The 14,732-nt window shown below is 36.1% G+C and overlaps 1 protein-coding gene and 1 non-coding gene across 5 annotated transcripts in view; one reads left to right on the plus strand and one right to left on the minus strand.

Moving 5' to 3' along the window:
* The window catches only part of SLC39A10 (solute carrier family 39 member 10), a 162,094-nt gene that overhangs the window by 120,360 nt on the left and 27,002 nt on the right, over positions 1-14,732 (plus strand). For all 4 annotated transcript variants that reach the window (XM_056111948.1, XM_056111952.1, XM_056111951.1 and 1 more), the window contains exons 2-3: positions 6,083-7,110; positions 9,430-9,637. In XM_056111948.1, the coding sequence (XP_055967923.1) occupies positions 6,083-7,110; positions 9,430-9,637 (1,236 nt within the window). The remainder of the gene's footprint in view (positions 1-6,082; positions 7,111-9,429; positions 9,638-14,732) is intronic.
* Positions 10,203-10,330, minus strand: LOC130021202 (small nucleolar RNA SNORA24). Its single transcript, XR_008792105.1, has one exon. It is a non-coding gene; the product is annotated as a small nucleolar RNA SNORA24 (small nucleolar RNA).

The following is a 14,732-nucleotide window of genomic DNA, read 5'->3' on the forward strand; positions in this document are numbered from 1 at the left end:
GTGCAACAATCTACATTTCTAACATGCCTCATATTTCTTTGGCTGCTCTTTATAAATTACTTTGAGTAATCAGTAATAGAGGTTATGTAATCTTTTAAAACTATAGTGAATACAGCAAACACAAATCTGTTATGTTGCTTTAACCAATTCTGTCACATTACTTTGATCCCTCTCCTTCCTGGAGGGAGCACTGTAGTTGTTAAATTTGTCTGTCTCCACTCTCTGATTCTTCTCTTCTCCCTCTAAGGAGCCACTCTCCAGAATGTAACCATCCTCATGTTAAACTCTTGCTTACATCTATAGATTCCTCATTATAAGGTTGTTTCCATATTTCTAATTGTGTGTTAATGTTGTGACATACATCATTTTGCTGTTTACTTTTATAATTGTTTTTGAGATTTGGACACGTTACACATTTATAACCAGTATTACTTTCTCTAACTACTCCACGTTCATGCTTTCTTCTACTGATAGGCATTTATGGTTGTGGCAAGCACTGTTTGCATAAGCAATTGCTGTTCCTTTACTGCTTTTCACCCTTGCCAGTGGACATGAAATCTAAGAGGGTTTTCATAGAAAGGTTCCCCCCTGGTTGTGAAAGATGGAATAATTGAAGTAAATCATTGTCTTGAATCTCTGAAGGAACAAATCTAAGGATAAAAGTCTTTGTTTATGATAGTATAGTTATCCTGGAATCAACCATTCCTAACTTATTTTTTAAAAATTTTTATTAGTGAAACACCATGAGGTACAGTTGTAGACTTAGAAATTTTTGTGCTTGGGTTTCAGTTATACAATGATTGAGTACCCATCCCTCCACTAGTGCCCATTCTCCACCACCACTGATCCCAGCATCCCTCCTACCCCCATTCCCCCATCCCTCCCTGCCTCTGTGGCAGGACATTCCCTTTTGTTTTCTTTTGGGTGTTGTGGTTTGCAAAAGAGGCATTGAGTGGCAATCATGTTTGGTCTATAGTCTACTTTCAGCATGCATCTCCCATCCTGGGAGGATCCTTCCAACACCCTTTATTTGGTGCTCCCTTCTCTATCTGAGCTGCCTTTTTCCCTAGTGTGTGCGGCTGGCTTCCAAGCCATGGAGTAAACCACCTGGTACTTATCTTGGCTATTCTTGGGTGTTAGTCTCCTATTTTGTTACTTTATGTTCCTCAGATGAATGCAATCTTTTTGTATCTGTCCCTGTCTTTCTGACTCATTTCATTTCACTTAGCATGATACTTTCCATGTAGTACCACTTGTATATAAATTTCATGACTTCATCTTTTCTAACTGCTACATAGTACTCCATTGTGTAGATGTACCAAAGTTTCTTTAACCAGTCATCTGTTCTCGGGCACTCAGGTTTTTTCCAGATTCTAGCTATTGTAAACAGTATTGCAATGAACAAACAAGTGCAGATGTCACTTCGACTCTACTTTTTTGCCTCTCTGGGATATATTCCCAGGAGTGGTAGTACTGGGTCAAATGGGAGCTCAATTTCTAATTTTTTGAGAATCATCCATACTATTTTCAAAAGGGCTGAACCAGTCGGCATTCCCACCAGCAATGAAGGAGGGTTCCTTTCTCGCCACATCTGCGCAATCACCAGTTACTTTTGTTCATTTGGATGTGGGCCACTCTCTGTGGTGTGTAATGATATCTCATTGTTGTTTTGATCTGCATCTCCCTGATGATTAATGATGAGAGCATTTTCTCATGTGCCTTTTTGCCATTTGGATTTCTTCTTTGAGAAAGTTTCTATTCATTTCGTCACCCCATTTTTTGATGGGGTTGGATGTTTTCTTCTTGTAGAGTTCAACCAATACTTTGTGTATCCTTGATATCAACCCCTTGTCAGATATGTATTCAGCGAATATCCTTTCCCATACTGTAGACTGTCTTTGTATTTTGGTTATTGTTTCTTTTGAGGTGCAGAAACTTCTTAGTTTAAGATAGTCCCATTTATCTATGTCTGTTTTCACTTGCTTGGCCAGTGGCGTGACATCTTTGAAGATACCATTAGCTTCAATGTCATGAAAGGTTTTGCCCACTTTGTCTTTAATGTATCTTATGGATTCCGGTCTGATGTTGAGGTCTTTAATCCATTTTGATCTTACTTTTATACATGGTGTTAGACAGAGATCTGAGTCCATTTTTTTACATGTAGCTGTCTAGTTTTGCTAGCACAATTTGTTAAAGAGGCTTTCTTTGCTCCATTTCACATTTCTTGCTCCCTTATCAAAGATTTGATGGTCATTTTTCTTTTTAGATGATCATATGTTTGGGAGGAGATGTCAGTATATTCAACCCTGTTCCATTGGTCTGCAGCTCTGCCTTTGTTCCAGTACCATGCTGTTTTAATCTTACTGCTTTGTAGTAGAGTTTGAAGTTAGGGAGGTTGATTCCTCCCATTTTCTTTTTCCCAAGAATTGCTTTAGCTATTTGTGGGGTCTTATTGTTCCATATGAATTTCGGGAGTTTGCTCCATTTCTTTGAAGAATGTCATGGGTATTGTTAAAGGGATCACATTGAATTTATACAATGCTTTGTGCAGTATTGCCATTTTGACAATGTTAATTTTCCCCATCCATGAGCAGGGGATATCTTTCCATTTTCTTGTGTCCTCATTTTTATGTGAATATTTTGTTTTAACAACATTTTGTTGTTGGTAATGTTTTGTTGTTTTAGCTTCTAGTTCAATATTTTTGTGACCAAATATCTGTTACAGGATATTTCTCATTTTGTTTCTGGTTTTGTTTTTTTCTGGGTTATACCTGGCTTTGTTAAAGGCTTACTCCTGGTGCTGCCTAATATTCTACTTAGGGTCAGTTGCATGGCAAACCCCATACTTCCTCTCCAATCCAGTATTATACACACACACACACACACACACACACACACACACACACAATACTTTAATAAGAATGATTGAATTTCTCTCAATGTCTCCTCCATGCCTATGTGGAAAAATTTCTTTAGAGTGGATAAACAGAAGCCAAATTTGGGGGCTTAGAATATGTTCAAATTCAGCTTTTGTAGCTATCAAATTGCTTTCCCAAATGATTCTATGACTTATGTATTCCCACCAACAGTGTAGGCTATTTTTTATAGTATACTAATTTTGCCTTTTGATACCTAGATTATTTGTAATCATGTTGCTCTTCAAACGGTTGTCTTGTTTAGTTTATAATCTTCATACAATTGTTTATGCAGTAGTGTAGTTTTTTCCATATTGATATATATGTGTCATATGCTCTGGATTCTGACTTTTGTATATATTATGTATGTGTTTATAAAATATATCTTAGGGTAAGGCTTCTCATTCCTCTACCTCTCTCGGAGAGCCCGGCAAGCTACCAAGAGTATCTCGCCCACACAGCAAAGCCTGGCAAGCTACCCGTGATGTATTCGATATGCCAAACACAGTAACAGCAAGGCTCACAATGGTGACGTTACTGGGCCCGCTTGATCAAATTGATGAGCAAGGGGAGGACAGTGACAGTGACAGTACTCAGGGTTTATTCCTTGCTCTGTGTTCAGAGATTATTGTCAGCTCCAGATACGATACGCAGGTGCCAGGGGACAAACTGGGATCCACCACATGCAAGAAAAGCACCTTATGTCCTGCTCTATCTCTCTGACCCCTAAAGCTTTTCTATCCAAAGTTTATATTTATTTTTTTCTAATACTTATTAATAATTTTGCTTTTTATAATAACCTTTTATTAAAGACCTTCCAAAAAGCTCTTTAATCTTTTTAAATAGACTTCTATATGTGGTATAATGAAAAATCTTTTCTCGATCAGTATTCATTTTCTAATCTCTGTTCTGCTCTTCTCTTCTATTTGTCTTGTCAAGTGCCAGTTCTTGGTTATTTTAGTGTAACTGTACATAGAAAATAAGTCTGTCACATTGCTAATCTTCTGAATTGTCTTGCTTCCCCTGGAGTTTTTGCATTTAAATTTTAGGTGGGTTTGTGAAATCTCACCTAACCTGGTTGTCAGGATTTTAATAGACATTGAATTAACTTTGTGTATATTTGGACATATCTTGAGAGAGGAACTTAGACTGTTTATCCTACTCAAATAATTTTTCTGGTTTGCTAGTTCTTTACTGCCCTTGAATAATATAAGTACCTCCTTTAACTGGTTTTGTTCACCTTATTTATACATTTTTGTATACTTTTTGAAATTGTTTAATAATTATGTTCACTAAAAATAATATTACTTTTGAAAATATCTGTAAGGTTCAGCTATGCCAATATATAAAATTAATTTTACTTAAAATTTTGATTTTTGTGCCACATCCAGTGGTGCTCAGGGGTACTCCTGGATCTGAGCTCAGGATGGCAGGTATAATGACCACATGTGGTGCCAGGATCTAATTCAGGTTGGCCGCATGAAAGGCTAGCACCCTACTCGCTGTGCTATTGCTCTGACCCCTGTAATTGAATTTTTATTCCTGAGTAGTATTCTGTAGTACGACTACTCTTTTAAATCCATTTTGATGATCTTTTTGCCTTTTTTTGCATTTGTAAGGTTAAAGATTAAATAGATTTTACATATTTGTGCTTTCTTGGTGTTTCTGCACAAATATGTCTGTTGTTGAGCATATACTAAGTAATAGTCTTGCTATGTGACTAGATATGCTTATGTTTAGTTTTTAACAGATCCTGCCAGTTAGTTCTCCTAAGTATGTCAGTCATCCCACTAAGAGAATATGCAAATCTAGTTGACTCTGTTGTCGTCTCTACAACTTTCAGTTTTATATTTATACTCGCGATGATCTTAATTATTATGTGGATAAAGTAGGGACCAGCTTCTATTTTTTATTTCTTTCATGTGAAAACTTATTTGGTGAAGCAACCAAGAAACAAATTCTTCACTAATTTTTAAATTTTAAGCATTTAAAAATTTTGGGGGTGGGTGGGTGTTTGGGATAGGAGCAGGGGTGTATTTTGGGGAGTACCCAGCATGGCTTAGGGCTTATCCCTGGCTCTGCGCTCAGGAATTGCCCCTAGGAGTGCTGGAGATCAGGCAAGGTTGGCAGCATGCATGGCTGAGAGATAATGCCTTACCTCAGGCATTATCTCTCAGCCTTTCTTCCTAATTCTGTACTGTTTAGTTTCTTCGATTTATTTGTCTGTGCTTATACTAAGTTCCGCACTATATTGACCTGGCAGTGTAAGTGTTCCTGTTATGTCCTTCACTAAGATTTTGACTTCTGTTGGCCTCTGAGTTCCCATGAACAGTAAAAACATCATTTTTCATGAAATAGCTTCTGGGGTTTTCGGCAATTATACTGGATTGATAACTCATCCAGTCATGATTACAATATATCATTCACTTAGGTCTTGAATTTCTCAATAGTATGTTATATTTTTGTATGAATATCTTATGTTTACTACTATAACTGATACTGTTTTCTTATTGTTAGAAATACAGTTGATTGAAGTTTTTCTTATACCCAAATTAAACTAACAATTTTTATAGGTTGTTTTGAAGTTTCCAAATATCCAGTCCAGCTGTTCTTAAATGATATTTTCATTTCTGAATGCCTTATTGCATTGACCAGGGCTGGGTTAGGGATCAGACATTTTTGTAAAGATCAGATAAGAAGAAAGCCAGTAATCTGGAAGCCATTGGAGGTAGTGAGGGGCTCCAGACCACACCTTCTTGAGTGGATCATGTGTGCCAGTTTTCATACTTGTCCTACCACCCAGCTGTTTGTCAAGCCCAGAAAAGGCCAGTTTGTATGAGGAAGTGGGGGTAGGGGGCAAGAGGGAATGACCAGGCCATACCCTGTGGTGCCTCAGGGCTTGTCCCTACAAAGCCTTATATTCAGTCTTGATCCCCAAGTCAGCTCAGGGTTACTATCCGTGGTCCATGGGCCTGGATGCAGGGTCCGAAGCATGCTAAGCAAGCATCTTGCCTCTTGTACTATTTCTTTGGTTCCCAAGGGGTTATTCTTAGCCATGGAAAAATGGGCAAAACACTTGCTTAGCAAAAAGACTGTTAGAGAATTTATGGCCCTTGGATATGTCTAAGTGTAAACTAATGGTTGTCTCTCTGTTTACATCCCTTTAGGAAAAATAGAAATGAAGGTACATATGCACACAAAATTTTGCCTCATCTGTTTGCTGACTTTTATTTTCCACCATTGCAACCATTGCCATGAAGGACATGACCATGGCTCTGAAGACCATCACAGACACCATTATGGAGTAGCAGAATCGGAGTCAAGCAAACTTCCAGTGCCAGATGCGGAAAATGAAAAAAAATACTATATTGAAAAACTTTTTGACCGTTATGGTGAAAATGGAAGATTATCCTTTTTTGGTCTGGAGAAACTTTTGACAAACTTGGGCCTTGGAGAGATCAAAGTCGTTGAGATTAATCATGAGGAGCTTGGTCACGATCATGTCTCTCACCTAGATATTTTGGCAGTTCAGGAGGGAAAGCATTTTCACTCACATAACCACCAGCATTCCCATAATCACTTAAATTCAGAAAACCAAACTGTGACCAGCGTATCAACAAAAAGAAACCATAAGTGTGATCCAGAGAAAGAGACAATTGAAGTGTCTGTCAAATCTGATGAAAAACACACGCACGATCGTAATCATCACCTGTGCCGTCACCATTGTTTGCATCATCACCTTGATCATAACGCTACTCGCCATCTTCCTAATGATTCCAGTACTCAGAGTGAGCGTGGGGAGCCCAGTCATGGACCTTCAGCAGAGACCAATAAAACACAGGAGCAGTCTGACAGTAAAGTACCAAAAGAAAAAAAGAGGGAGAGGAAAAGGAAGAAAATTCATGAAAATTCTGAGGTCAATACACCAGGCTTCCCCACTAACAGTGGTCAGGGTGCACGGTATGAGCATAATCGGGTCCACAAACCTGATCGTGTACATAATGCAGGTCATTCTCATGGCCATCTTCCAGAACATAATGGTCATGATCCTGGCCATGGACACCAAGTTTTTGATCCCGATAATGAGGGTGAACTTCGACATACGAGGAAGCGAGAAGCACCACATAATAAAAAAAGTGCAATTTATACAGCTGCTAGTCACAAAGATCATAATGAAGATGACCGCCAACATGAGGTGAGCATTAGAGGATTAGCTCTGTGATTCTTGGTTTTGTGAAAACTTTCAGTTGATGAGAAAAGTGACAATGGAATAATCTATTATCCAAACTAATTTTTTAGATAATGTTCCTCAGCTAGACCACATTAAGGAATTAAGATCAGATTAAAGATTTCTATTTACATTGTTTTTTTTCAAGATTTGCCTTCCCAAATCTAAATGTTTAGTGATTGTTTGAATTATTGTAATAGTATCACACATGTTTTGAAGGTCCCAAGTTAAGTTTTATATTGTTACTATTACTTGGTTTTTACAAATTGTATTATTTACAAACTGTAGCTTTAAAAAATTTTTTATTAGAATATTTCCCAGTCATTGATTTTTTTTTTCAAAGTCAGGATTTTTGTACAAGTTTTCTTTTTTCTTTCACTTACTTACCATAACATTAATCTTCTCTTGTGTCTATGACAGATTTGGGGGTGAATGCAAAAAGATACAACTCCAATAGTAATGGAATGGTTTTTCATGTTCTTTTAAATATTTTATGTTTGTTTTCTTTTGTTTTAAATGAATTACCTTAAATATTTTTTTAGTTCATTGAACGTATGCCAACAAGTTTTACTTATTCTAATTTTAGCAGTTTTGCTGAAGTTTAGAAAAAATTTGTTGAATATATGTATATTACAGATATACATATGTATATATAACATTTACATATGTATACCACCTTGCATGGGGTGTGTGTGTGTGTGTGTGTGTGTGTGTGTGTGTGTGTGTGTGTGAGAAAGAGAAAGGGGGGGTATTATCTATTGTGGAAAAATAACCTCACCCTGTGAATTTTCAGGATTCATCAAGGAAGTATATATCTTTGTGTTTCTCCCCTGAATAGGGCATCATTTATTAGGCTTTTAGCAGTTATAAATAATCACTTGAAAATGTATTCCTTGTATTATAAATAGCATAATTACATTCTATGTATGTTTTATGGGTAGTAGTATAAACTTTTAAGATAAATATTTTTATTATTGTTTCTATCAGACTTTAGAGTGTGCATCATCAGAACTGTTGTTATTTTGTCTCTGTGCAGGTCTAATGTATACAGGAAATTTTCACAGTGTTTCTGGTAACATATTTTGCACTGGATAGGTCTGTACATCATGTTGATTAAGATGTAAGAAGAGGGCCGGAGTTATAGTACAGTGGGTAGGCCATTAGCCTTGCACAAGCCGACATGGGTTCCATCCCCGGCATCCTGAATATGATCCCCTGAGCACTGCCAGGAGTGATTCCTCAGTGCAGAGTCAGTAATATGTCCTGAGCACTGCCAAGTATGGTCCCAAAGCAAAACAAAAATTATAATAAATAAAGTAAAAGATGAAAGTGATTTTGTTTGTTTCTAGGTTTTAATTTTTTGTTTTTGTGCCAGAGATAATATGAATGGATATGTGTAAAGGAGGCAGTACCATCCTTGGCTTAATTTTGGATTTGTTTGTACTATATGTTGAACTTACCATTGTTTGCAATTTTTTTTTTTGCTTTGTTTTGCTCTTAATATGTTGATGCATGTTGTGCAATTTGTGTTAATTAAGCCACAGCTAAATGTGAGCCACTGGTGATATGCAACCACATCGGTGTGTTGAAATACCAACATATGAAGCTGCCTTTTCATCTTTTAAGTTTTTAGTTAATTTCTCAATTTAATATTCTTTGGGGTACCTGAGGTGGTGAAGATGTCTGTGTTGTGGTAATATTTTGGGGTTTTTTGAGGTTTTTTTTGAGGGTTTTTATGCCACACCTAGTGTGCTCAGACCTTACTCCTGTCTCTCGAACTTGGGGTCACTCCTGGGGGAGATATGGGATGCCAGGGATCAAGCTGGGGCTGGGTACATGCAAGGCAAAAGCCTACCCACAGCTGTACGATAGCTCTGGCCCTATTATGGTAATATTTTTAAAGCACTCTAGATATTTGACAGATTCTAAATATTTGTTTCGCAAATAAGAACCTTGAGTCATTGATTGCACTTCGACTAGGGAAAAGATTTTTCTCCTCTTCCCCCCCCGCCCCACACACACACATAAGAATATTGGGAATATTATTTGTGAGTCATTCCTATTGATGGCAGAAAGTCATTATCTTTCATATGCTAGAATAGAAGAATGGTTGAAATACATAAGTTGTCTTGGGTAATGATTTTAAATGTATTTTAATTGCTATCACCAAAGCTTTATTTGTAATAGATGTTTGTGTGTTACATATTCACAGGTGTTTCAATTACATGGTAATTCTTTTTTGTATGCTCAAAGCACTTTCACTTATTTTTTTCTATTTCTTTGCAGTGTTTGAATGTCACTCAGTTGCTAAAATACTATGGACATGGTGCCAATGCTCCAATCTCACCTGATTTATTCACATGCCTTTGCCCTGCTTTGTTATATCAAATTGACAGCAGACTTTGTATTGAACATTTTGATAAACTTATAGTTGAAGACATAAACAAGGATAAAAATTTGGTTCCTGAAGATAAGGGAAATATAGGGGCATCAGGTAAGAAAATTTTGATTTTTCTCCTAAAATAGTCTGAGAAAATAAATTGTTTTTTGGTTTTTGTTTGTTTGTTTTTTGATGGTGGAGATGATGAGGTTGGCTATACTTGGTAGTGTCCAGGGACTTTTTCTAGCTCTGTGCTAAAGAGAGATCCCCCCCATCCCTGCCCTACTGTCCAGAGTGATAGTACAACAGGTAGACATTTGCCTTGCATGTGGCTGAGCTGGATTCAATCTCCAACATTCTGTATAATCCCTTAAACATTGCCAGGACTAATTCCTGAATGCAGAGCCAGGAGTAATCCCTCACTGTCATCGGTGTAACCCAAAAAAGAAAAAAGAAAGGTTGTGCTCAGGTGATCATATATGGTGCCTGGATCATGGTCATAGCAGTCTGCAAGGCAAGCACCTTAAAACTTCTGCTGTCTTTCTCCAAGTCCAGGAAAGTAAATCTAATTGCCTTTTTTCCTGTTGACCTTCAGTATGTATTTCTTTTTCCATTATTTTTTTTTCTTCTTTTTTTAAATCTTTTTTCTGTTTCTTTCTTATCCCTTTTTTCTTTTGTGAACTGTTCCTTTTTGCAAGTCAGAATCTGATACCAGTGAAATGGTGACAACTTTGCCAATCAACAAGATTGGTTCCGTGGCCAGCAAGGGAGGTTTCCACAGTTGACAGTTCTCAAAGACACATGGCAATATTTTGTTTTGTTTCGGGGTCACATCCATCTGTGCTTAGGTCTGACTCCACCTCTGTACTTATCGCAAGACTGCTGGAACTATATATACCGCATGCAAGTCAAGAGCCCAGCCTGCTGTACTATTGCTCTGGTCCAAACACAGTGTATTTTTATTTATTAATAGGCATATAGATACTGTTGTACACTCAATTTATGTGTTCATCACAGTAGTCCTTTGAGGTAGAGACTATTATCCCAATAATTCTCTGAAGGTTTCATAAGCAAATGATAACGTTAGTATTTATTTTACTGTGCTAAGTGGTTTGCTAGGTTTCTTTTTCCCCAGTAAAATTTGATTTACCATTTATCTAAATTATTGTATGAGGAAACAGTTACATGGTTCGTGTTTTTACAGATAAGATAGCTGAGGCATAGAATAGTATAGTAGCTTGCTCACAATTCCCACACCTGATAAATGACAGAGCCTGTTAACTCTGTTTTGTCTGATAAATCTTGATAGTAATTACTAAAGTTAATAAATTGATATGTCTGAAACAAATTGAAAATGGAAGATGAGCCTGAAAGAGCAGAATTTTTTAAAATGTCAAAATATAAAAATATGGTCAGATTTCAATCTTATGTGTATTTGAAAGTATCACAAATCAGGGCTGAAGCAATAGCACAGCGGGTAGGGCGTTTGCTTTGCACACAACCGACCTGGGTTTGAATTCCAGCATCCCATATGGTCCCCTGAGCACCGCCAGGAGTAATTCCTGAGTGCAGAGCCAGGAGTAACCCCTGAGCATTGCCGGGTGTGACCCAAAAAGCAAAAAAAAAAAAATCACAAATCTGGACTGGAGCGTTAATACAGTGGGACAGTGGGTAGGGCATGTGGCTAACCTGGCTTTGATCCCCTGGCATCCCGTACGATCCCCAAGTCCACCAGGATTGATATGATAGCTCAGCCAGGAGTAAACCCTGAGCACTGCCAGGTGTGACCCCAAAACAAACAGGAAAAAGGAATATCACATGTCTGTTGTAAGAATTTTGTTTCTATGTGGGATAGAGAGATTCCTTGCAGCTTAAAAGAGCACAAATAAAAGAAAGCCACTAAATAGAGAAATAAAGTCTCCCAGGCAGCTACATTTCTATTCCTGGCTAATTTCTTTACAATCAAAAATAACCTTAGAAGAACTAAATTGAATAGCCTACTGTTTATTCTAACTTTATGCTGCACTAAACACTTTTATAAGGATATTTAATGTGCTAACTTCACATGTTAGGCACTTTTATTTACTTCATTTGCTGAGGGATGGAGGCTTTGGGACATTAAGTAACGTATCCAGGTCATTTAGCTGCCAGGTAACAGAACTGTGATAAATTAAAGTAGTACTACTCATTCAGAGCTCAGAGTTGTAACCAGCATACTGTGCATTTATGGTATGTTTCACTGCTTCCTGTGGAAAGGTTTTTTAAAAACTTTTAATCGAAGTAAATTCATTTTTATTGAAGTAATGTTAGTTAATATGTTTGGGTATACAACATTATAAATAAGCATGCATATTTTATATTTATATCACCATAACTGTACCTCATGGTGTCTCACTAATAAAAGTAAAAAAAAAAAGCCTAGCTTTTGTCCTTTCATATATGCAGTTGACCACTTTTACCCGATTCAGCCTTCCTTTTCCTACTTCGGTAACTGCTATTTTATTTCACGCTTACAGTCTTATAATCTAAGTCATTTGTTTTGTTTTTCACTAGCTTTGTTTATCTCTCATACTTGTACAAAATTTTTTACATATCAGTGAAAGGTTCTTGGTTATATGTAAGTAGACTTATAAATGAAGGGAGAAAGGGGAGTTGGTTGTAGTAGCATTTTGATACTACTACGTTTTGACACTATGGAGATCATGCAGACAGAATAGGTTGTAGCAGTAAATTTTGGTATAAGTATTGCTGTAAATATAGATTAGTTGAAAAAAACAAGAAGAAATGCCTTACATAGTCTAGCTTTGTCTAGTGTCACATGAGCAATAAGGCAGAAACAGAGAGGCATCAGACTAGATTTGAATTCTGATCTTTGGATTGATGGACTGTTTTCTTTTTCCTGGCTTCATGCTCACTGAACTTTGTACATGAGTAAAGTCCTTAAAGAGCCACTCCTCTCTCAGGTACTTCTAAATTCTCACTATGCTGAGAGAAAAGGGAAGCTAGATCTGAGATTATAATATAAAAATTCAGTAGTTCTTAATGGAGATGAACGTAGACTGACAAGATGGTTACATTTGGAATAAAAATCGATAACTTTTTATTTGCAAGTCATCTGAAAAATTAAGTTTCATATTATCTGTGGGCTATGATTTCAAGTTTTCTATGTTGTATAATTTACATAAATATTGTAACAAACCTGTTGATAGGTGCTTGATTGTAGAAATACTGAAAATTACAGTTTATGTAATCTGAAAAACCTTAGAGAAAATTGTACTTGCTTTGAAAACAGCTATATTACTAATAGTGAATATTGATTAGTTGTTTGCAGGTGGTTATTAGCATTGTCAGAAATGAGGCATGAATTAATTATGTTCTGATAGATGTTAATAATTGTTACAGAAAATGACCTACTAGTAATTATTTTTAATGACTGCTGCACCATTAAGAAAGGTTAACTTGTTCTATATAAATCTCCCATAGTGACACAACTACTACCTCATTACTGTTCAAAGACTGCTGTAAACCAAATATGCTATATGCTATGTATGAGAGAAATCATTTGTTTCACAAGATTGGCTCATTTAGTCATAGAGTTGACCCTCGCTAAATTACCAAGAGAGGCTGTGAATAGGCCGCTAAGCATTTTCTGCCAATTAAAATGCTGAAACAGTGGAGAAAACTGCCATCTTGCACATGCTTTGAACCAAGTTAATTAGAAAGTTTCCACAGATGAGCGCGTCTTTTTAAAAGAATGCATTTTCTCTCTAGATAATGAGAAAGGGAGTTGGTGAATAACTAAGCTTGAAGACCTTTAACGTTTTAAGTGACTTAATTTGTAGAATAAGTGAAGCTTGTTTCAACAGAAGGTTTTGTTTTGGGTTTATTTATTTACTTATTTATTTTTCAGTATTACATATAGTATCCTGGTACATACAAAGAAAATATTTTGGTAGTTGCAGTTAATGGTTTGCATACCATTATTTTGGTATATGTTTTTTTATAAAAGATGCCTTTCATTGTGATTTTTTTTTTTATATAAAACAAATTGTGACTGGAAAAGCACAATGATTTCAATAGAAATCAGCAGTATGTTACTGGAATCTCCTTTTTAAAAAATTTCACCTAGGAAGTAATGATAATGTTTATATAAACTCAGATGTGAATCAAATTAATTTTAAAATAAGTATATAGCACAGGAAGGCATTTCAAGTACAGTAAGTTTAAAATAACTTTACTTCTTAGCTTAAAAGGACTAATTTTCTTTGAAGAATTTTTTAGGAGAATGACTTAAAATTTTGTGCTAAACAGACAAATTATTGTAAAAATCAGACCAGTCAGCAAAACATAACAAGTATGTGTTATATGCACTAATTCTAAGAGAATAGTGAATAGCATGTCTGTTTTACTAATGAAAGTGTTATCATGTCATAGTTACACTCTCAAAAAATATATATATAATAAACATGGGCCATATGTGTTATTAGGTATTGAACTTGAAAGGGATGTATGCAAACAAGCATTTTATCCACTGTACTATCTCTCTCACCCTGGATATTTTCTAATCTGAACTGAAAAACTTCTTACCACTGGCAAAAATAGATAATAATTTCTTAATGGGACATAAATATTTTAGCCTGCTTTTTAATATATTTTTAGATGACATTGTGGTAAGTATGACAGTGTTCTTATAATTTTGTGTAGTTTGTTTTGTTGGTTGATGTTAATATTTCTCAACGAATTTTCTCCATGATTCTGGCTCATTATAATATATTACATATAATATGTGTTAATACATTATACACAATACCTCTGGTATATTATAATAGGTCCCATGTTCATGTACGTTTGAAAAATGTAGCATATTGTGCTTCACTTGGGAGAGGTCATGGATTCTAGATTGTACCCTGGCATGTGGCCTGTCTGGAGGATGTTCTTCTCTGTGCTTGGTGAAGAATTCAGTATTTTGGAGTGGGTTCTATACATGTCTATTAATCCCAATTCTTCCAATTTTTCATTTAGGGCTTTTATTTTCTTACTGATGTTCTGTTTGATCTGTCTGTACACAAGAGTGGGATGTTGAAGTCTCCTATTGTGTTACTCTTGAGCTTCCTCCTGAGATCTTTTAGCAGTTGTTCTTTCTAAACTTTGCTCTTCCTTCCTTTGGTGCATATGTTAATAATCTCCTTGAAGTATTGTTGTCTTAATT

The sequence above is a fragment of the Sorex fumeus genome, unplaced genomic scaffold (assembly GCF_029834395.1).
Source record: "Sorex fumeus unplaced genomic scaffold, SorFum_2.1 ptg000014l, whole genome shotgun sequence".
Taxonomy (NCBI): domain Eukaryota; kingdom Metazoa; phylum Chordata; class Mammalia; order Eulipotyphla; family Soricidae; genus Sorex; species Sorex fumeus.